This window comes from Anabas testudineus, chromosome 10, assembly GCF_900324465.2.
Source record: "Anabas testudineus chromosome 10, fAnaTes1.2, whole genome shotgun sequence".
Taxonomy (NCBI): Eukaryota; Metazoa; Chordata; class Actinopteri; order Anabantiformes; family Anabantidae; genus Anabas; species Anabas testudineus.
In genome coordinates, this window is record NC_046619.1 from 14,416,174 (window position 1) to 14,438,809 (window position 22,636).

The following is a 22,636-nucleotide window of genomic DNA, read 5'->3' on the forward strand; positions in this document are numbered from 1 at the left end:
CAACTGATAGTACTTATAAACTAATTTACATTATTCCGTTTGACATGTAAACTAACCAAGGAAAAAAGAAGAGAAGAAAGAAGTTTTTAAAAATTTATCATTTTAAGATGCAGCTGCTGTTTTTCCACTCAAAGGAAATTAGTTTAAAACTTGTGACATAGAATAATTCTAGTCTTATTAAAACTAGAAGTGGCAGCAACTTTAAGTTTAAACCACTAGAGCACTGGTGCAGTAAAAGTTACTGAAATGTCTGTGTAAACAGGGAAAGACTGCACATGAAAACAAAAAAAACAAAGGACCATAAAACTAGCCTCAGAGCATCCCCCGACACCACGGGATTCAGGAGTTGTAGTGAGATACAGTAGGAACATGGTCCAGTATTTTCTGTTCTCTGACCACTGATCCACAACGTTAGAGAGCAGCAGCGGGTTGTGGTAACAGCACTCATGACTTTTATAAATGTGGTGAGTAATTGGAGGTCGCCTTGTTAAAGTTAACGATTCAACACCTTGTTAAACATGACAAATAGCCACATTTCTGGTAGCAGAGGTCAATAATGATCCGTTTCTCCTAAGATAACCCATCACCGAGCGTGACAGTCAATAACACGATGGTTTCAAAATACTAAAGAAAGAACATCAACGAAGGAAAAAAAATCAAAATCGACAATTTATTTTCTCTCTCCTCAGGGATTAGGTCATCATGACAAACATTTACAAGAGTTGTAACAAGGACAATACTGGGAGGAGGATTTAAAATCTCCTTTGCACAACAGGACAGATTTCAACCTGTACTTAAGTGTGGTTCAACTATTCCAGAGGCACTCTAATACAACACAATGCAGCAATCTCTTGACTAAGATTTAGGAAAATGATAGTAACACTGGACAGAATGACTGGAACAAAGGAACCATCTGCCCAATATGCCATATACCACTGATGTATGTGCGTCCTACTGCATCGGGAGGCCCAAACACAGCACAGGAGTACATACAAAACTAAAAAGTAAATTCAAAGTTGAGATAAATTTGGAAAAAAAAATGTGTGGAAGTGCAGAGTTCAAATCACTCTTCCAATTAAACATCAGAGATGCAATTATCTCCAGCTTGAACAGATGACAAGTCACTTGCAAGTCACCTTCATTGGCAAAAACCTCATGGTAGCATGCACTGCTGTTGTCACTGGATGAATATTCAGGATGAAATCCTGACTTTCTCCTGGGCTCAAGTGCAATTATCAGTCTAAATCCGGCATTGTGTAACTATATGGCTTACAAGGTAAACAAGTCTACATAAACTAGAAAGGTACATAGACATCTTTCATAATCAAAACTATTGTACAGCAATGTATTGGCAAAAAACTAAAGCGCTAAGTAAATTTATGTAAACAATGATATATCACTGTACAGCTAACATGGTATTTATAAGTCAAGTTCTTGTACTAGCTAGTTCCGATGTACACAGGGTTAAATATAAAGAATAAACACAGGGCGATAATGTACACTGTATGTTAGGCAATTTCAACCATCCCATCTATTTGCAAATGACTGAATTCAAAGAAAGGAAACCTAACAAACAGCATTTCAATCCAGTCTTGTTGAATTACCCAATGCCTTCCTCCTCCTCCTCCACATGGAAACTTATTTCTTTTTAAAATTCATATGTAAGGCAAGGAGAGTTAAGGAAGTGGGAGGCATCACATTCTTTGCATGGGATTACTGATATATTAGATGGGATACGGGTTGATGGTTCTTTGGGGTAAATGCACTTTTCGAGAGTTTCACTTGTTTGTCACATGTAACAAAAACACATCAGAGTGCAACAATGGGGGCATGCCTGGTTCTGTCGGGGAAATGTGCAAAATCTGCTCTAAAGCAAAGTGACAGTGTTGCAAATTCTAATGTACAAGGTACAGGGTCATCACGAGAGACACTGGTGTAGACCCTTATTCCAACATACTGTTCTATATACAAGGCACTAAGGATAAGATTCAAGGGCCACACGTCCAGTCTGTCAACAGTCTCCTCAGTCCGGTCGGAATATAGGATATTTGGGTAAGAATTCTATAAGAATCACCTACAGAGAGAAAAAAAAGACAAAACAAATAATCTTTCAGGTCTATAAAATAAATGTTTTAACTAGAACAAAATGTATTATATTGCATAAAACTAGTTGACTAGTGAATTACCATATCTGACTTTCAAAAACATTCATACTTACATCAATTAAAATGTATACAGTGATGTTAATTTGATTTCAGCCAAATTTTAAGATCTCATTATAAGACTACAACATTAATGATGATTATTTTACGCACTGGCAGCACAAACAGAACTTAACCAAAGCATTTCTGCTGCCTAAACCTAACCACAAATGTGTGTCTGGATGCGGACCACGTGTCTCAGGTGTCGCAGTCCTCACAGTTCTGTGTTTAGCATGCCCAGTATCCTGCACAACTACCTTGTTTTCACCACCATGTAACAATTACGACAAATAATTTAACGTAACGTCTACAAGACCAGGTTTGATGAACAGATTGGAGTTTAAAAAGCAGCTGTTCCACTGATAATCCCCTCTGGAAATCACATTTAATTTATGTTATTGTAGCTCCTATACAATTAGGACCAAATTACACTGTTCTTCTAATCAACCTTTCTATAAATGAATTAGTGAATATAATTTTATATAATAACATATGTAAATATAACTATTTTGATAACTATTATAATAATAATTATTTTAACCCTATAGTAAATACCAATACAAATAGTTTCCTAAAATGCTAAAATGTTTTGACTTACATATTCCATCATATTACTGCTTTCACATTTTCTTTTACTGAGTTTCCAGTGCAGCCCCAGCTGATGAGAGAAGAAAAGACAGACACAATGACTTACTTCTCTTTCGCCCTCAAACAGACACACACACACACACAAACAAAGGGAAATCTGTCTGATCTCCTCTTCAGTGTCAGGAAAATTTGGCAGCATGGCTGTCTGGTCTTGCTGGGGTCAAACTATGGCCAGACACCCTGAAGAGCATCCTTTATGCCTTTGCAAAGCTACTAGCTGTAATTTGTTGCTGCGAGACAAAACAAAATTAACATGGCATTTTACTGCTGACCTCACAGTCCTCTTGGACTCCGTGTGACAGATTTGACTTAAACTGCTCTTAGGGACTCGTGCTGCTGCTTATGACCATACCAAACAGACTAATGGTCATTATCCATCATGATGATACTTAACTTACACTGACACAGACAATTAAGCACTTTCACGTAGGTGCCAACATGCAATTTCTCATCTTCCTTACCTTGTGGTATAATCGGTTATTTTCCCACTCTAACAACTTCTGAATAGACCTTCTTGTCTGTTGGAACATGAAATGGACACGTACACATGAATGTGGGCAGCAGAATACTTGTTACTTGATTTTACACATTTAACAGGTAACAGTAGTCCGTGTTAGGATTTATGGACTGAACTTCCACTTTACTAGTAATTTCCATTCTGTTGTCAGTAATTCTGAGTAGTAACACCATCTTTAAATGACACACCCTTGAGCTCGGGGGGACAGGAGCTGTGCAGTGCAATGACTAATTTCTACACAGAGCCACTAATTGAACATGACTTGTTATTACCCTCTACACTAAGACCAATGCGGCTGAATTGCTATAACAACCCTGAGTAATCACTGCTGATGTAAGGGAGAGTTTAACTATCTAACGTGTGTCACAGGAGGTCTGGGACTTACCCTCTTGTTGAGGCAGATAACAGGCCACAGACTGCAGCCTACTGTACAGCAACAACATAGGCAGCCACAAAGAAGCCACTTTACATTCACAGGTAAGTTCTTCTTCAAACAAGCATTCACCCTGCTGATGCTGGTTTTGAATTCCTCTGGCGCTACCTAAAAAAAACAGAAGAGAAAGGATGCATGTATGTGTATCAGAGCAAACAGTTTCTAAACAGTCTTTTGTAGTGAGGAAAGCATCAGAAATCATAAGCATGAAGTAAATAGCTAAGAGCAAGAAGGATCTGAGAAAGTTGTTCAGCTGTTGACATGGAAGAATCCTAACTGTTCAAGAAAGAAAGAAACCTGTGCACAAAGATCAAAGGGCTTTAGAAAACCAACAGGTAGATATTTGCAGATGTTGTCCAGAGATGAGATGACATCTGTAAACACACTGCCTCTGACTTGCTAACCAAAGTTCTAGACTGTTCAAGGCAAGGAGGGATTCAAAGGAGAGATAAGCTCAGTGCCTGTGGCAGAGCCGGCCAAACAACTTGAATGGATGCTCATTCCTCTCTGAGTCTGTACGCCATAAAACAGGGGTCGTAATCTTTTATGACAGGATGCAAAGGTCTCTTTGCAAACAGCCAAAGACCTCAGAATAAAGCCCAGCAGGGCCTGATCTGCACCCTTCAATCATCATAATTGTGACCTCATCCATCACATGTCACCCTGGGTCACAATACTGAAGGTACTTTTTATTGCCCCACACTTCCCTCGGCCTGCTCTTACCCCTAAAGTCTTTTTGTGTTTCTGCATCCGACCCAGGAAGCTTTCCTTTCTTGTCTACTGCAGAGTCTTCATTTCATTATTTTATCACCTAGAGCTGGACCCTCCAAAACACCAGGGTCCCCGTCAACCAAGCCCCATAGATGGCTTACACATTTACAGAGCCGGACAGCAGCACATTCAGGCCCTTTTCTATGCACTGTGGTTCGTGGCTTGAAATGCATCTCCATTAGATAAAAACCACTCGGAGAGGATTGAATGGGGTGGTTTGGGGAAGTTGGGGCTGTTAAAGGCGCCCCCCAAAAAAACAAAAAACAATAGAATCACTGTGGCTTTAATTGCTTAATTCTTCCCACTTGGAATTGAACAGAAAGAAGCCTGAAGTGCAAAAAAACTAAAAGGAAACTGTACCTTTCCCGTAAGAACAGAGGGAAATTCTGTGTCAAATCTGTTGCTCAGTCCAAACCTGAAAAAGAAATAGAAACAGTATGAGGATTGATATCATAATTAATATGTCTATAACTAAGTATGGAAATTAAAAAAAGAAATAAAAAAAGAAAACCAGAGTAACAATATACTGTGTGAGAGATATCATATGCATATTCACAAAGAATTTCTTATACACACATTTTTTGTTTTGTTTTGTTTTTGTGAGAAGAGACCCATTAAATCACAATGGTACAATAAATACTACTATTATACTTCTAGATGTAAAGAAAGTAAATATAGAGAAGTTCAAGTGACAGAAATAAGAGTACAATAAAACCTAAATGATCATTCATAAAATCACTTTAAACATCCAAACTATACATTATAAACAATTTATTCTACACTTAACAATTCACCACTGTTGCTTAATAATACTAGAGTGGTCATTTTTCACTGATGAGAATTAGCCACTGCAGATTTGATGTGATCACTTGCAGCAATTAAATCATTAAACTAATGTTGCTCACAGTTCCTTAAATCAATCGAATCGTACCATCACAGTTTATCTTCAGAACTTGTGCAAAGGTTTTAACCATTTTATATGTTTTTTTTTCGGCCTTCAATTTATTCTGCACCATGACAACGAGGCAAAACACGCCCTGAGTCATAAAGGCCTATCTTCAGCTACAAGAACAACAAGGAGTTCTGCAACAGATGGCATGAACCCCACACAGACCGGATCCCAACATCATGGAGTCAGTCTGGGACTACATGAAGCAACAAGAGACATTGAGAAAGACTAAATCTACAGAATAACTAAGACAATTTGTCCAGGATGCTTGGAACAACCTAAAAGCAGCCAAAGCAGCATTTGTCTGTCAAAACTAATTTAGCAATTTCTGCCCTAATTTAAAAACTGCTTTTATACAGTATAATTAGTTTAGACATGTTGTTTCCAATAGGTAATGAAATAAATCTGAGAGTTTTAGAGGAGATGAGTGGAAGAGAAAATAAGTAAATCTAAGCTTCACTTTGCAAACTTTTACTTCCTAATTTTATTTATATTTTCTTTTTTTTTTTTACAGTTTGCAAAATGTTGAATAATTACACAACTATTAAATTAATTTGTTAATATTATGTATTCAAAACTTGTTCTGTTCAATCAAAGCCAACTCCAAAATTTCCACTTCACAGTGATTTATAATCAGGAAATCCTCTAATTTGACAGCATGGCATCACGGAATATTTGACATTGTTTGACAATTTTCTCCTGGAAAAATTAAACAAGTAAATAAGCAACTGCAGCTGACAAAAACGTGTGTAGTATTGTACACTGCTTCCCTTTTAAATATATGGAGCACAGATATAGAGCAGCATAAACTGGACTCAAGTATAAATCCCCAAATCGTGCATAAGTACAGTACTTGAGAAAATGTGCTTAAGCTACTTCTCACTACTGCCTTTGTTTGTTCTCCAACTAGAAATTACCATTCAAAGAATAAGCGACTGAATAGAAATCGATTATCCAATTATCAAACCAGTTGCCACATGATGTACAGTTACTTTCCTATTAATCGACTTAGTGGAGTAACAGCTGTCAAATAAATGTGTGTAGTGCAGTAGTTAGCTCACAAGTTAGCCTCTGAACTATATACAAAGTAGAATAAAAAGGAAATACTTGAGTGCAAACACCTCAGAATCGTATAGATTATCGTATAGATCTCGAGTAAATGTACTTAGTTACTTTACATTAGTGTCTGATTGAAGACACACTGATGTTGGTGTTGCTCTGCTCGGTGCTCGTTGGAGACTTGTAGCTAACAAACGGCACCTCACATGTCAACCTGTTTAATGTGACCAGTGGTCATCGGTCACTACTCTACGGTGTCTGTGACTGACGTGGAGACATATTAATGTTGGTTTATGTCGTGATAATGTCCCGCTCGTATGAACACCATCTCCTGTCAATGTCAAAACAAACAGCGAACAGTTGGGTTGTTGTGATTTGCGTTAGCTAGCAGGCTAGCGTCAGCTAAGCGGGCTTAGCATAACAAAGCGACAGCCAAGCAGACATGAGCAATAAAACGCGGCTTTGCTTACACTGTGATGTGCCCGGCCCCTCGCATAACCACAGGCTCCGGACAGTATCTGGGCAAGTGTTCCTCGCTCACTACATGTTCATCCTCTTCGTCTTCTATCTCATAAATGGTATCAAAGTCCGCCATGTTGGGTAGTAAGACGCTCATGACGTCTTCTGCGGGGCCGCGCACGGGGCTCGGGCATGCGCACGGAGCGATGTGACGAGCGGGGCCGCTGCAGAAATGAACCTTAATCTTTTACACAATATATAAACGCATCAGTCACGGACTTTGGGTTTAAGATGAATTAAGTTGAATTAGTTAAGATAGTAATTAATTCTGTTATTAGTTAAAGACAATAAACCAGATCGCAGTCAGCAAAAGTCCTCCTGAAATAGCCAGTTCAACCATCTATGTGTTGAACATCTACATTATTATCAGCTGAAAAAAAGACATTTTAGGAAATTATCTTTCTCTGGTTTTAGTTAGGACATGCCAAACGAGGCCAACTAGGCCTATGTGTGCTACAGATGTCAGCAAAGCATTTAATCTGTTTGATGCAAACTAGATTTACCAGCATTTAATGCCAAACACAGGCCACTGTGAGGTCGGCTGCCGAGCCCTGGCGTCTTCTGAACAGGCTGGGTTTTATTTTAAAGTTCAGACAACTTCACAGAGCTCTCACAGACTTAAAATGCAATGTAATATCCGCTTTGCAATGTTGTTTCTATTTCAACTCTGCAAAAAGGGAACTGTTGAATAAGAGAGTTCACTGTGCTTTGACAATATCAGCTAAGAAGTCGACTCTTAGGTTCATGTGTGTTTAATCTAGTTTACTAGAAAACTTTTCAAACTTTAAATATAAGAAATTAAAAATAAACGCAGGTTTACAGCAAAAAAAAAAGCATTTTATTTACATTTTGAACGTTGCCATTTACAGCTGTTCCCTGTTTTACTGAAGCGGATAAAACTGCTGACTTGTCAGTCAAAGCAGTTCGTCCAGTGTGACATGAGCTACATACAATCCGCTTTAAACCTTAATTAAAATGTCCCTGGATTCATTTTATTCACAAACACATACACGTCATCACATAGAAAAAGGATATTTATATCTTATTAACTCACACATTAACAGTTTAAAGCATTTAAGTTTGAAACATGTCGATTTTTTTCTTTTGCAATCCCCACGTTATTAAATCTATTCTATAAAAAAAGCAATATTTCAGGAGCCTCCAGCATTTTATTGCCACAGATCAAATGTTTATCCACAGCTTGGTGCGTCTGGCTGCAAGTGTCCCGTCAGCGTGTCGGAGTGCTCAGTTTGGTTACATGGTCCAGAAACATGAGTGTTTTACTGAGTCACAGTCACTTGCTGTATATTCCTGATGGATGGCAAGGTGTTCATTCCCTGAGGTGGGTACAGAGACCCGTGGATGTCTGTGGGACTGAGGGACCCCGGCATGGGCAGAGGGCTCACTGAACCCGGGTCACTGTGCACAGAGCCCCCGCTGCCGTCAGACTGACCCATCTTCTTCTTGATCAGCTTCCTCTCTTTGGCTCTGCGGTTCTGAAACCAGATTTTCACCTAAAAATAGTGCAAGGAAAAGGAAAAGGAAAGGAAGTTAATGATTTGGAGTGTTATAATCACGCTCTTCTACAACTAAAATCAAATCAAATAAACCTACATGAAATAGAAAGATAATAAACATTTTTTTAAAAGTTAAATCACTGAAAACACGTAAAATCCTAGATCGAACAACTAAATAAAAATACGAGACATAACTAACCATTATTAATAAATAGCAATAATCTAGCACAGAATTTCTAAAGGTTATTCTTTTTCCTGTTATTCCAAAATTATATATATTTAAAGAAACACCGTCTATGTACCTGGAACATATTTTAAAATAAGTCTTTAAAGAAAATGCTTTTATTTTAGGATTTAATTATCAAACATGTAATAATTTAAATGTAACTTGAATTTATTATTAACAAACACTAGATCAGGGATAAAAAAATATCAGTTGTAAAATATTTTTGTAAATGTTTTCCAGCCTGATGATAATGACACGTTTCCTACTGGCCTCCTTTTGCAGGTTACTCATGTAAAAACCAACATGTAGGATGTCTGCTAATCTTAAAATATATCATCCGCTGTGTTGAAATATTAAATGCATCCTTCAGACTTCATTGTGTTGCAGACATACCTGTCTTTCCGACAGACCGAGGTTGACAGCCAGTTCAGATTTCCTCCTGATGGTGATGTATCTGTTGAAGTGAAACTCCTTCTCCAGCTCCAGTCTCTGGTGGTCTGTGTACACTACCCTGTATTTCTCCTTCGTTCTTGTTTTACCTGCGTAGGTGACAGAGAAACAAAACAGTGATGATTTATTTTATTTCCTGTTATTTTAAGTTATTTTTTGCTCAGAATAATCTGTAAGCAGCCAAGTGGTTGAACTGGACGAGTTACTCAGAGAGGGCTGCATGCCAGGCCTATCTGCACATGGAATCTTTATTAGCTGTGTCTCAAATCTACATATCTTTGCTTTAGCTACAGATACACAAATGTGGGCTTTTTGATCTTGCTTTGATGACAACTGTAATTTCAAAGAGCGACGAGACAGACTTCAGGCTTCACTGACAAGTTTGATCGAAACATAGGACGCAAAGAATCTGTGGAAACTTTAGAATAAACACGTTGCTGGTGGAAATTATTATTATTAGAATTATTCTTTTAGTCTATTGGAAAAGTGCATGTCAACATTTTTTGTGAATGTGCGTTTGGAAATAAATGACAACAAACAACAAAAAAGAAAATGTGATAAACATATTCCTACTATAAACTATATTCATTTAAAAAAGACAGGGCTGTTTTTTTTTTTTTTTTTATCGATATGAAGCTGTAATTTGTGCGACATAATAAAGGCAAACAGGTTGGACTTTAGCTGTGAGAAAACATCAGTCTTTCCGGCAATATAACTGTAGAGGAAGGGAGGTTGGTGCATATCAAAGTGAAGAGGTGTTGAAAGCAAAGGCCACCGCCTGGATATGAAGGATAACACTCGAAACACCAAACAATGTGACAGTGAAGTCGACCTAACATCTCCAGGAATGATGACATTAACATCACAACTGGGCCTGGCACCGGTTCCTCACACCTTGTTTTTAAATTATTATTTCCACCACAGGAGAGAGTTTTAATTCATGGACACACTAGACAACTCTTTACGCTCCTAGGTTGACCCGGTTCATTATGATTACTATTAATTCTCTTATTCTGTTGCACAGTTGTATTAACCTTCTTCTTTTTACATGTTGACAATATGTTTTGTCCTTGTTTCCTGTTTTTAAAAACATCAATTCGATGAAGAAATGTATCTTAAATTATATGAAACTGTCAGGACAAAATATCTGTCTGCGTAAATTCCTCTGGAACTCAAATTTAAACTATTCGCCCGCACAAATTACCAAAATGTTTTCATGCAGCTCTTCTATCACCTCATATAAAAACATTTTAGCACAATCTTTAAGATGGTGAACTGACCTGTAGAAGAAGATTGCGCAGTTTTACTCATCCACTGGTATGAATTGCGTCTTTCTCTATCAGGAGAAAGTTGTGCAACTGTGACGTTTTCCGGAGGCGGCTGTAGCACCGCAGAGCTCGGAGGATGCATATGATTGTACTCAGACGAGCAGTAAGGAACCTGTCCTGGAGATGAGTTGTTCATGGGTGTAGGAATTGTATTAGGTGGTCCCAGACTGTATGCACCCCAGTCCTCTCTTGGGGCGCCATATGTAGGCCCCCAACTCCCCGTAGACTGTGCGTGCGTATCCATGCTTGGCACATGATGGTATCCAGTAAAGTCGGCGTACTGTGGTGTAGAAACAAAGTTCTGAGGAGGCAGATTGATGCTTGATCTTCTCACTGGCCCTTGGTGATACATGCCGCTTTCTTTATCCAGTAGGTATCCCACATACATGATTTACACAAAAAAACAATTCAGTATAGCAAAAACAGCAAAATGGATGATGTGGCCTGTTTTAAGGCGACATTGTTTCCATGACACTGTTAAAAAAAATCCTTCAGCTGTAAATAGTCCAGAGATGTCCCACAAGTGAAATACGACGTAGTTCCCAGTCTCTCTCCAGCCTCACATGATGTGTCTCTGTTGACAAGATGGTTCAGGTATACTAAGGCCTGCCCTGACGTCAGCCAACCCCTCAACCTTTGCAGATTTGCATCCAAATGAGAATGACCGGTGCCGCGGGCCCAGCTGTCCCCTTGCCTCTGTCCTGTAGCGCGTCATCACCTGACAGTGGACCTATCCTGAACACGAGTTCTCCCCTCCATGAATAAATTAACACCAGGGCCTATCAGCTGCGCATGCGGCAATAAACCCAGGGAGCGCGTCCACAAACGCATTAAGTGAAAAACGGCCTGTGCATGGGTATATTTTATTACATGACTTTTTATTACACTATCTGACGTTTTACAGTCATTCACTTTCTACTGACTGTTAATTGAGTTGTAACCTGTAAGAGTACTTTAATCCAAAAGGTCCAACACGTTGGAGAGTCAACGCGCCACAGTTCCCAACCTGGCTTCACGCGTAAATCCCGTTTTATTTGTTAAGATATTCACTTGCAAACGAGGTGCGAAGTATGGGAAACTTTTTCTTGAAGCAAGCCGGACCTTTCGTATTCCGTGTTCACACCTCAAGGTCGCACTTCACAGCTAATTCCGGTTACAAGGAAACTCCAACAACCCCCCACTGTGACAAACAGCGGCCTGTGGCACATCAGTCACCGCTGTCCTCCTGAAATCACGCCGATTTGATTTTTCCTGACTTTACTCGATGCTGACGTGCAGCGTGACCCCCACTCACGTTTCATCAGTCTTAATGCTTTAGATCACCATTTCAAAATCATTTTCATTAACGCGTTGCTTCCCTCCAGTTCCTTGGCAGCGGATTTATCGTCCCTTTAAGGTCACAGATATCTTTACACCTCATAGTTAAAACCAGGTCCAGATCTGAGCACCTATTTACTCCTGATGATTATTTGATTCATAAATCGTTCTGGGAAGCACAAAATAACTTTAATTATCATCTAATTTCTTTATATTTTCGTGAATAACGTGAATAAATGCCTGCGTCTCTGAAGCATCTCTTTAAAACCCTGTGGTCCAGCTGTCAGTCCATTCAATAAAAAAACGTGTTAAGTTAGAGCTTTTCCTTATGAGTCACTTTGGTGTTTGTATGTTGTAGTGATAAAGACTTAATGCACATTTATCCAATGAGGAGAGGAGCCAGCTCGGTCATGTCATTTCATTACACGGCTTTTGCTGTGCATTGCATTACATTTGATATTTCCAGGACAGTGTGTAGTAAAAAGTTGGACTTTTGTTGTCATCCTCTTCAGACTAGGTTACATCACCACTTTGAAGAAGTGCACTGAGGTAACTTTGTTCTGTCTTTTAGAGTTTCAGTGTCTGGGCTGAGTCTCTGGTGTCCTCTTGTGGATTTCTGCAGAAATACAGCTGCTGTAATTGAACTGGTGACTGTGAAAACAAACCACTCATCAGAATATTTACCTCTAGAGGGCAGCCTGCACCAACAAACCATCACAACAGACAGCTGCATAGTAGAGTTTGTACAATAGTATAAAAAAGCGAAGGATAAAACACAGTATTTAATAATAATCTTAAATTCAATTAGACAACAAATAGTTGAACATATCCTTGTCACTACTTTATGAATTATGTTTCATGTGCAGGTGCAACTTTAGTTGAGCTCATCATTAATAAATAAAAAGGTACCCACGTTAGGAAACACTTATAGTTCTCATATGTGGCATTTGGATGCATTTAAACGTTTCATACATGCTTGTATTTCACTATCCTGTGGGTTTAAGCAGCCATAAGGACATTTAATGCTCTATACGTTTTAACCACCATAGCTTGAATAGAACAGAATACAATAGAAACTAAATTGTAACTCAGCACTTGAAGTACTGACGTATCATCAGGTGACTCTGACTCTGCCAAAGGTTGAGTTTTGATACAGCTCAGTTTGATTTAGAAGACAAATAAAATGGGAATGGGAGTATTACAAGTTAATTGTTACCAGAGCTGAAACACCCTGTCAACCTGTCACATGGTGGTTTAAACCTATTTTATGTTTGATTCACAGTGTAAAGTTGTATTTCTATTTTTGTTCATGTTGTCTACATATCTATGTTTTCTTAGAAGATGTCAGATTTGGTTTGACTGAAGAAACATTCAACGTTCTCCATGAACAAACAGCACGTGTTCACTAGATGGTGCAACTGAGTTACTGTTAAAATCCATAAATTCATTGGATGTCGATCATTGAAAGAGCATATCCACCATCAGTGGGATCTAAACAGGGACTTCATTTAGACCTAATTTTAATAAATCTAACAAAGCTAAAGGAAATAAAATCACCTGAAATACAAAAATAGGGGTCTCATCTAGGTAGAAAGTAATAACAGTAATACACTTTATGGTACTTAAATGGCTTTGCAGATTAATAATCCACAAACTACTCAGCAGAATATGAAGTCCTTAATAGTAGTTTCACCTTTAATAATTATAACACTAATGTTGAAATTGATTGTTCTTGATGTATACAAGTATATTATATTGTTAAAACTCCTTTAATTATTTTTTTTACCTTTGTTTAAATAACATTTATAATGGAGGACATTTGCACAACAAAGTACTTTTACATAAGTACAAGACATGAGTACTTCTTCCACTGACGTTTTTTTTTTTTGTTCGAGTTTTTTCTTTCTCAGAATCCATGATGTTGCACAGATGTGCAGCTCAATACAGTAACATCTGTACAGTGCCGTGCAGAAGATTGAGAAGGTGAGTGTGATACTTCCCTGCATATTTTAAACGGCCGTGTTGTTGTTTTTTTTCTGTAGTCTTGAACCAATTCAACAGGAAAACTTCAGACAAACTGTATAAGCCCTCAAAAAGCCCTCACTCCTGGAGCTGTGTAACAACAATCCATCAGGACAGAAGTCACACGTTATTATTCCAGTTCTCTGGTCTCTGCAGGATCCAGTCCCAGCAGTTATTGTCTTAATGACCTTAACCACCACGGTGCACTTTCCCAGAAAGGCTGTGAGTCTGAGTTTGTACTTGTTGCTTTCATTAATGTTGACAGGAGTAATGTTTAAAATTATTTTAGTTTTGCTCCAGAATTGATCAAATTCTTAAGTTAAACAAATAAAGTAAAAAAAGTCACATCTTTCCCTGCACTCAGCAATAGTGTACATGTAGTAAATCAGTGACGGTTGGTGGTGAAGCATCCCAAGAATCCTGCATGTTGCATAACCTCATTGATGTTATGGAGCTTCTCTGCGGGACAAGAGGTAAAACAGGACCATCTGCTACTATTTTTAGGGAAACTTCACAGCAAGAACACAAGCAGAAACCCACAGTTTAATGTCTGTAAAGTACAATACAAGTCACATATGAGGACTGTGAGGCATTTAATTAGGATGTGACAGAAATATATGTTGGCATGATTGTGAAAAATGTTTCTGTTTACAAGCTGCTAACGTTTGGTTTGAGAGAGAACATTTTCTTACATGCTAAGGGGCGGGGGTGTCGGAGAATTTATTCATTTTTAGTGGGAATGTGTCCAAGTTAAAGCTGCTTTTTGGCAATCGTTCGCATAGAAAAGGAAAAAGACAAGTGAGCTTGTACAGTAAAGCTATGTTTCACTGTTCATGGTCTGAATGATTCATCATCTGGGGACATGGACATCAGCACAGAATTTCACAGTAATCCATCAAAAAGTTGATGAAGCATTTCAGGGATTTCCTGCCACGGAGCCATCCTATGAGTATGACTACAATTATCACAACATATCCTCCAATTGAAGCCTTAAAACATTTGAGTGTTTCATGACTGATATACGGCGCCCAAAGTCACAAAGTGCCTCTGTAAAAGGTCGTAATGCAGCGAATATCCCACAAGAGCAGAGCTACAAACCTGCGCATGGCAGCAAACAGGAAGTTCTGATGTCCCACAGCTGGAGTCATCAAACTGTTTTTAGTTGTCGAAAAGCGGCCACAGAGCGACAGAAGACCGGCTTTTTCAGAACCAGAGAGACGTTTTACAGAAGGGGATTAACGCAAAACACATCTGGGCATCAGAGCTCCATAATTATGCCACCGTGGTCACAGCATTGTTCCCAGGCCGCCCTGCTGTACGAGACCTTTGTACACCCCCCCAACCGAGACATAAACAATAAGGGCAAGTGGCTGAGCTGGTTTCACTGCACTTTTGACGAACCTGGAGGTTTCCCGAGGGTTCACGGCTGACATGGGGTTGCTGCTGTTCTGTGGAAACTGACGTCAGATATAAATCCAGGCTGTGAGGAGGTGAAACCATGAGCGTATCTAATATTAGTCTGATTTTGTTTGTCCTCAGTAAACAGAAGGGGAACACATGCCATGAAGAAAGTAAACACATTTAGCTTTTCCTCCTCTGGTATGTCAGCCTAGCAAATTCAAATTCAGCCCAACAACACAAGCCTTCTGATGTTTTCATAGAAAGTGTTCTCAAAGACCCCGCACACAATTCGAACTGCATTTGAATGACTAATTGACAACACATGATTCGGTGGAGCAGAATAAAAATTCCACTTTTTAATTTCCTGAAGAGAGTTTAGACTTCAGCAACAGATGCTCTTGAAACATTTCCCAGAATTGACACAGGTGGTGTGAGCAGGGGCCGAACCTCCAGATGTTTCTCAGGTTCGTTCGGTTCTTGATGTGAAGTTTTTGTGCAGACATGGGTCCAGCTCCTCTTTGTGATTTCGTGGTTTGTCCTGCAGCTCTGGTCGACACGTTGACATGCTGTTGTTGTTGTGGAACTTGTGTTTAGGGCTGATTAGTATGGTAAACACTTTATATAAGTGTGAGCGTGACCTCTGTCAGAACCAAACTCAGGTCCCAGTGCAGCCTAATCCTTAGGCTGTGGGACACTCAGAAAAAAAAATAGCAATAAATTAATTCTGTGACCAAAACACGGCTTGTGAATTGTTCTTTCAACTGCGGATGATAATTTATTAACCTGCAGATGAGTTTTTCCCCTCGCCCTTTGGGCCACAGAGGTGCTGCAGCCTGTTTATTTAGCCGTACGTGCCGTCGGACCAGTCGCTTACTTTGTTTGTTGAAGGTGGACAGAAGTTGGGTGTTTTAAGGGGACAGTATCCGGCTTATTGTTCTGCATTTAGGTGAGGGGCGTGGATGTGGCCTCGTCTCCATTCACCTTCATGGTCAGGGGTCTGAGAAGAGCTTTGTGTGGCCATTTAAAAGGGGGGGGGGGGGGGGGGGGACCTTTGGCACTGATTCAAATCAGTGTATGATAGGATTTAAAGCTGCAGAAATCCAGCTGAATGCCGGATGTTTTTTTTGGCACCGTTTCCTGAATTAATTAAAGCTTCTTTTTAGATGATGTGTTGCAGCTCGGTTTGTTTTGGGAAGAGGCTGTGGAAGTGCTCAAGGAAGGAGTGGGCACAGGATTGTCAAATGAGGAAACAAAAACAAAAAGCGCGGTGTGCAGAACCCGTTACCAACATTTATGAATATTAGACCCTATGTACACTTTCCTGTATCTGAATATAGGGTTTACAGTTCTAATGCAAATGTGTAATTTAAGACATTTGACAATTTACAGTATTTACACATTCCAGCTTGACTCATGTCCTGCTAACTTCCAATCACTAAACAATACCGAGAAGTAATTGAGGTCATAGCATTGTCATCTACAGTGAAATGTGCACTGAAAGACGACAGCTGCTATTGTCCTGTGCAGGTATAAGAACAGTGCGCACAGATTAGTTAAAAAGTAAAAGAAATAAACTGTGTTTTGGTTTTAATCTTATCCCGTCATAAGGCTGAATTTGTGTTTTTTTGTGTCATAATTACAGCTCACAGGAAGCTACAGATATTAAAGAAAAATACGAGCAGACACTCTTGAGACAAAACCTGAAAATGTAAACTTGTCAGAAACACATATTTTTCATAATCTGTGCATCAGAATTTGTCCAATCTGTGTCTAATGTCTTGGAAAAATAAACTAAAAATAATAAATAAAATCACAATAGCTCAATCTACACTTCTACATTTCTTTAACCCCAGAACATTTCTGAATGTGTCGACTATCTGAAGTTTGTATATATTGTATAAACTAACACAATCCTTGCACATCTGCATCAACAACACTGTGTTTATTATTATCAGTATTACTAATATGTTCAGTCTCTTTCAGTTTATGTAATACTTTTTATTGCACTGCACTCGTCTTGTATAATTTTTCTTCTCTAGAAATGTGTTGTCATGTCTATGTCATCCTTGTAGCACTGTGAGGAAGAACACCACATCTCAGCTGTGCAACTGAACCTCTTTGACCTAAGCAACATGCATTGTGGTACAGAACCCGGCATCTTTTCTGTGCAGACATACGAACCGGAGTCCGCACAGCTTACTTCAGTTGTTCCCGGCTCCTACCTTCAGGAAAGAATCAGGCCAATCCTCATTATGTCTCTGTGGAAAAGACAAGTCAGTTGGTGCAGAAACATGAGCTTGTTTGTTGCTTAATAAAAAAGAAACATGACAATAACGAATGCCTCCCCCCCTCCAACATCCTTCCCTTGTTTGTTTGTGTCTCTACTTTCTGGAAATAGTCCACACCGGAGGTTGTTGGTGCGTCTTTGGGTGTAATGTTGACCACTTATCCTACAGTAAATATAAATCCTGTGATGACAAGCGGAGGTGGTTGAGGGCCCAACCTGTCCAGTTGGCGGGTGGCGACACACCCACTGCCGGTAACCAGGGACACTGCACTCCCACAGGAAGTCCTGTGTGTGGCGTCCTCTGGTCGCGACCAGTATGATGATAAGTTCCTTCCTCTCCAGCTCACAGGGGCATTGTCCCGATGAACAGACAGGCTGCCGACACCTTGTCCAGGAGAGGAGAGGGGTGGGGGGCAAATACTTATGGCACAGTCCAAGATACACATGGTGGAGAATTCAAATGGGAATAATCAAGAAGCATTTAGTCCGTGAGTTCAGAATAGTCTGATGCCTCTGATGATTCTCTCATGTGCCGCTGGAACCCACCGAGGGGTTGTAAGAGAAGTCTGAGAGGTCATGAAATAATTTGCAGAATATAAAGGATAAAACACGTATTTTGGATTTTAAGGCTCACAAACATTAAAGGTTGTAATTTCAAGTTTATTGTTATTATTATGAAAGTTTTATTTTATTGGTAACACACTGCTTTATACAGTAGAAGCCCATTTTGAATTTCTTTTGGCTTGTAATAGGATCACTTGGTGATGGGATCTGGGACACGTGCCAGACTAGGTCGTGGCAGCAGCTTTGGGGGACTGCAATGATCAAACGGTTAGAAAAATCAACCAATGTTACAAGCACTTATGAGTCAAAACTGCATTTAATGTATAAATATATAGAATTTTATTCATTTATTTACTTCACAAGCTCAGTTAACAGTGTGTTAAACTACTTGAAAAAACAGAAAAATGAAAAGCTAAAAAGAAGGGTTGAACTGCTGCAGGGCACATTAGTCATGGTTAAATAAAATTCAAATCTTTAAAAGTTATTGTGATAGTAGTAACTAAAATCCAAACCAATAGTAAAAGACAGAATAATAAGTGAACATGATGATGTTAGGATGGCAGGAAGTACTACAACAAACCCTGCAAATGTTACTGTCCTCTTATGTACTAGATAAGAGTTAAATAAACAATAAAACCACAAATATCTGTAACATACGACCCATAATAATGTTAATAATGACAATAAAATACCTTCAGAATACAAAACTTATACTGGATATACAGTATCAGTGCATAACCACTTCCTGTCCACTTAAACACAACATATTGAGTCGAGAAATAAAACATCAAAATATTCACTTTATACTGTAGTTTTCTGATAAATACTGTTTTCTTTAGTGGTCAACAGGTACAAACTAGCTAACCCTGATTTTTACAGGGTGTGTGTGAATGAAAGTTTAAGTAACAGTACTTTAAATACATCCTGTATTACAAACAAAATACCTTTAAAAGAAGCAGACTGGTGCTAACTTCATACAAGGGAAGTTTCTGTAGCCTGCCCTGCAAGCTTTACAAACACTTAGCACACAGATGGAGAATGTTCACATACGTGTCTCAGCAGAAGCAGATTAGCTTAGCTTCACTTTCAGTGAATACAGCAGCACAAACAGCGAATAAGCCTAGATTTAAACACTGGGATATAACATAATACATGATATCAGGAAGACTGAGCAAGAAATCCTTTGGTTAACTTTTAAACATGAATCTAAATAAACAAACAGAACTGGATTACTAAATGACAGTGTTTACAGTAATAACAACATATTTTTGTTACTAGTGCTTTTTGAATAAACTGTTCCTGTGATATCTTGCTCTAATTTTATGTTTCCAACCAATTTGCACACATCAAAACAAACAAATCTGGTTTCCTTCTCGCTGTTGTTTTTCAAAAATGCCAGATGTGGACAGGAGGAGGAATCTACAAATACAGTAAGTCTTCACTTAAATGCCTTCATGGTTGAGCTATAATGTTAAATCTGAAGCCGTCTGGTCTCACTCTCGGCTCTACCCTGTTTCCTCCATTAACCTGTGATTTGACGTAAACTGGAGAGCTTAACAAACATCCACCATGACATGAGAGAGAGCCCCTCTACTCTGTCTCTGGTCAACCTGAGTTGAGTTGATATTTTTTTGGAATCACAGGAGTCATAAAATTTCAAAGGAAAGATTTTTCATCTTCATCTTTGTCTTGAAATTAGTTAAAATTTTTTGAAAAAAAAAAAAAAAAAAAGTCTCAGCAAAACCTGAAAATCCACAACTATCTTCTCCTGTCTCTTTTTTGGATGCTTTTCTACATCATTAGTTTGTTCAGCTCTGTGGTGAAGTTGGAATCATCGTGGTTTCTATTCACAGTAGATCAAAGATATACCTGAGCCTGTTTTCAGCTGTTTGACTTATCACAGTGAATGGGAAATGGACCAGTAGCAATAACCTCAGCCTGCGTCTGAAAACTGGAAACCCCAGTCTACAGGTTTCCTTTTGTTGCACAGCAGGTGCCCTGGAAGTTGGAAGATGGAGTTACAGTCGAGAAGATTCAGGAGTCGTATCAGAGCGTCCTTTCTTAAACTTTTCAAAGGGAATCTCGTGTTTTTCTCTCAAACGCTGCTGCAAATAGTCCAGAGATAAGAGAGAAAAACAGAGGAGCACAAGGCAAAACGCTTGCGGCACCAGGAAGAGGATGTTACACAGGAGGGGTAGAGTAGCGCACCACATAGTTGTAGTCAGGTGGTGGGCTGTGACACTCCAAACCGACGTCCAGAGCTGAGTCATCAAGAGCCGAGTCGTGAAGGCTGAAGTCCAGAGAAGGGACTGGAGGAGGGTACTTCTCCTTCTCGGTGTCACTCAGCACAGACTCTTTACTCTTACTCACTGTCTTCATTCTGAAAACACAAAGAGTTTATGTAGTTTATGTACATTTTGAGCCTTTTACACTAAAAAACTAACTGCAAACTCTAAAAACACAACAGGCACAACAAATCCGCCTAAATAAGAAATGAAACAGGACCCAAAATTGCCTCAGGACTTTTGTGTGTCCTCATTTTAAGTAATTCTTATAGATAGAAATCTGGTTTGGTCTGTGGAGATGCGTAAACAACCGGCTGTCTTGATATTTTGGTGAAGCCTTACAATCAGACAAACCATTATGATATAATCAATCATCCCGATCTTTTCTGCTTCATTTGATTTCCAGAATATGAGTAATTGCCTCTTATTGTCTTCAGAGGTTGCTAAGGGTTTCCGGAGCTTCTCTTGCAATGTCAAGGGGTCAGAGCCCAGTGGGGGGAAGTGACACTGCTGTACAGGAATGCTGCTCTGATGAATAACTACCTGGTAAACTGGGCATCGAAATTAAGTAGAATAATAGATGTGTGTGTTGAGTCAACAGTGCCAAGGACAAGGTGGGGGTTCCGTGTGTAATTAAGCAACAGGAAGCAAATGAGTCAGGGTAAAAAAACTCTTTAACACTAAGCTGAAATGATTTTTTTGACAATCAAGATCATTTTTGTGCAGAAGTCTGTGTTTACAGCTCCACGAGCTGTAAACGTTATAGTTTTTTTAGCCATCTGCGTCAGTGAAATGAGGATCTCTTTTTAATGTTTGCTTACAGTTTCACAACTCACAAGTCTCAAGCGGCTTTAAACCTGTACCCTCTGTAACATTTCCTCTAAGCAATAGCAAATGTTTGACCAGGATAGAGCAATGCTGAGGCATCCCTGGTAATTTCGATCAAATATTATGTGCTAGTTATGTGGTAGTGACACAAAGAGGGCAGGTTGGAAGAGCAGTTAGGCAGGGGTAGCAACAAGTTAGGAAAAACCAAACAAAACACAGCATTACAGCTAAGAAGAAAATGTCTTATAAACCCCCAAAGTTCAAAAGTGGCAGTGATTGAGTGGCTGCACAGTCAGAAAGTCCTCCCTTCAAAATCTAGTTCATTCTCTGCATGCCTGGGCTGAGTCTTTCTGCCACGCTGAAGACTAACGACACAAGCAGGCCTGTTGTAAATCTTGGAAGCCTCAAATCCCAGATCTGAGATCTAGAAGACACTGTTAGATGTTGTGGGTGTTTGCAGAAGTGAGTAGTTTGGTGAGCTGTAAATTTAATACAGTGGTACAGAGAGCATCATTAACTCTGCTAAGTGTGTCTCATAAGTTACTCCCATGGTAGCAGTTTACACACTGGCCTTTAATCATTTATAAACATTTTGATGTCATATTTACAAGTTCATACTGTTTCCTCTTCAACTTAACAAAGATTTAGGAAACATATGAATTTGCCCTTTTATAATTTTCTTTAGTGCTGTTCCTCCTTTAAATATGTGTAAACCACAGTACTTTGAAAGATTTTTAACAGCAGAATATAACCCCAAGGTTAAGGTGTAATTACTGAGTTAAGAGGTTTGACCCTGTATATTAAACCTGTCACTGAGCTACCTTAAGCTGTAAGACATATAGATTCACAAAAACCGACTTTATCCTCAAATAACCTATAAAGTGAGGCTTTATTGTGAGTCTTTTTTGTCTTTGTCTTTTTTTTTTTGCTGCAGCAGGATCCACATCTTAAAGTCATCAAATGATCCACAGGATTTTGGTTTCACTATTTTGAGATTACATGTTTTTTTGGTTACTTTGCATTGCATTACAGCACCCATGACTCATCCGTTAACTTGGGAACTGGGAGGCAACTCATTCAGGACTCTTTTGGTGAAAACAAAGAGTGTGAGAGTTTTAGTGTGTGCTATTAAAACAGCCAAACATTAAGTGACGCACTCACTCTGCTTTTGTGCTTTTGTACCTTCAAGCTTTTCACCTTCTCCTTTGTGTCACTGCCTCTCACACATGGCTTCTTCAGATAAAAGAGAAAACTGGTCGCTAACGTCTTTTTGAAGCAGAAGAAACTTGTGTGTAGTACAACAGTTAAAGCGTC

General features: G+C 39.1%; 3 protein-coding genes across 4 annotated transcripts in view; all 3 read right to left on the reverse strand.

Moving 5' to 3' along the window:
• Positions 1 to 656: 656 nt before the first annotated feature.
• chic1 (cysteine-rich hydrophobic domain 1) lies at positions 657 to 7,194 on the reverse strand. The gene is made up of 6 exons (XM_026358619.1): positions 7,049 to 7,194; positions 4,931 to 4,985; positions 3,752 to 3,907; positions 3,311 to 3,367; positions 2,800 to 2,859; positions 657 to 2,074 (listed from the first exon to the last, which is right to left on the reverse strand). The coding sequence occupies exons 1-6, from the start codon at positions 7,192 to 7,194 to the stop codon at positions 2,024 to 2,026; spliced, it is 525 nt and encodes a 174-aa protein (XP_026214404.1). The 3' UTR covers positions 657 to 2,023.
• A 1,183-nt stretch (positions 7,195 to 8,377) lies between these two features.
• Positions 8,378 to 11,009, reverse strand: cdx4 (caudal type homeobox 4). Its single transcript, XM_026358228.1, has 3 exons — positions 10,571 to 11,009; positions 9,234 to 9,379; positions 8,378 to 8,611 (listed from the first exon to the last, which is right to left on the reverse strand). The coding sequence occupies exons 1-3, from the start codon at positions 11,004 to 11,006 to the stop codon at positions 8,378 to 8,380; spliced, it is 816 nt and encodes a 271-aa protein (XP_026214013.1). The 5' UTR covers positions 11,007 to 11,009.
• Positions 11,010 to 18,531: 7,522 nt separating this feature from the next.
• kdrl (kinase insert domain receptor like) overlaps positions 18,532 to 22,636 on the reverse strand; it is a 36,552-nt gene continuing 32,447 nt past the window's right edge. The window contains exon 30 of one of the 2 annotated variants that reach the window (XM_026357688.1): positions 18,532 to 20,589. In XM_026357688.1, coding sequence (XP_026213473.1) covers positions 20,391 to 20,589 — 199 coding nt within the window. In that variant the 3' untranslated portion in view covers positions 18,532 to 20,390. The remainder of the gene's footprint in view (positions 20,590 to 22,636) is intronic. The other variant, XM_026357689.1, reaches the window with a different exon arrangement.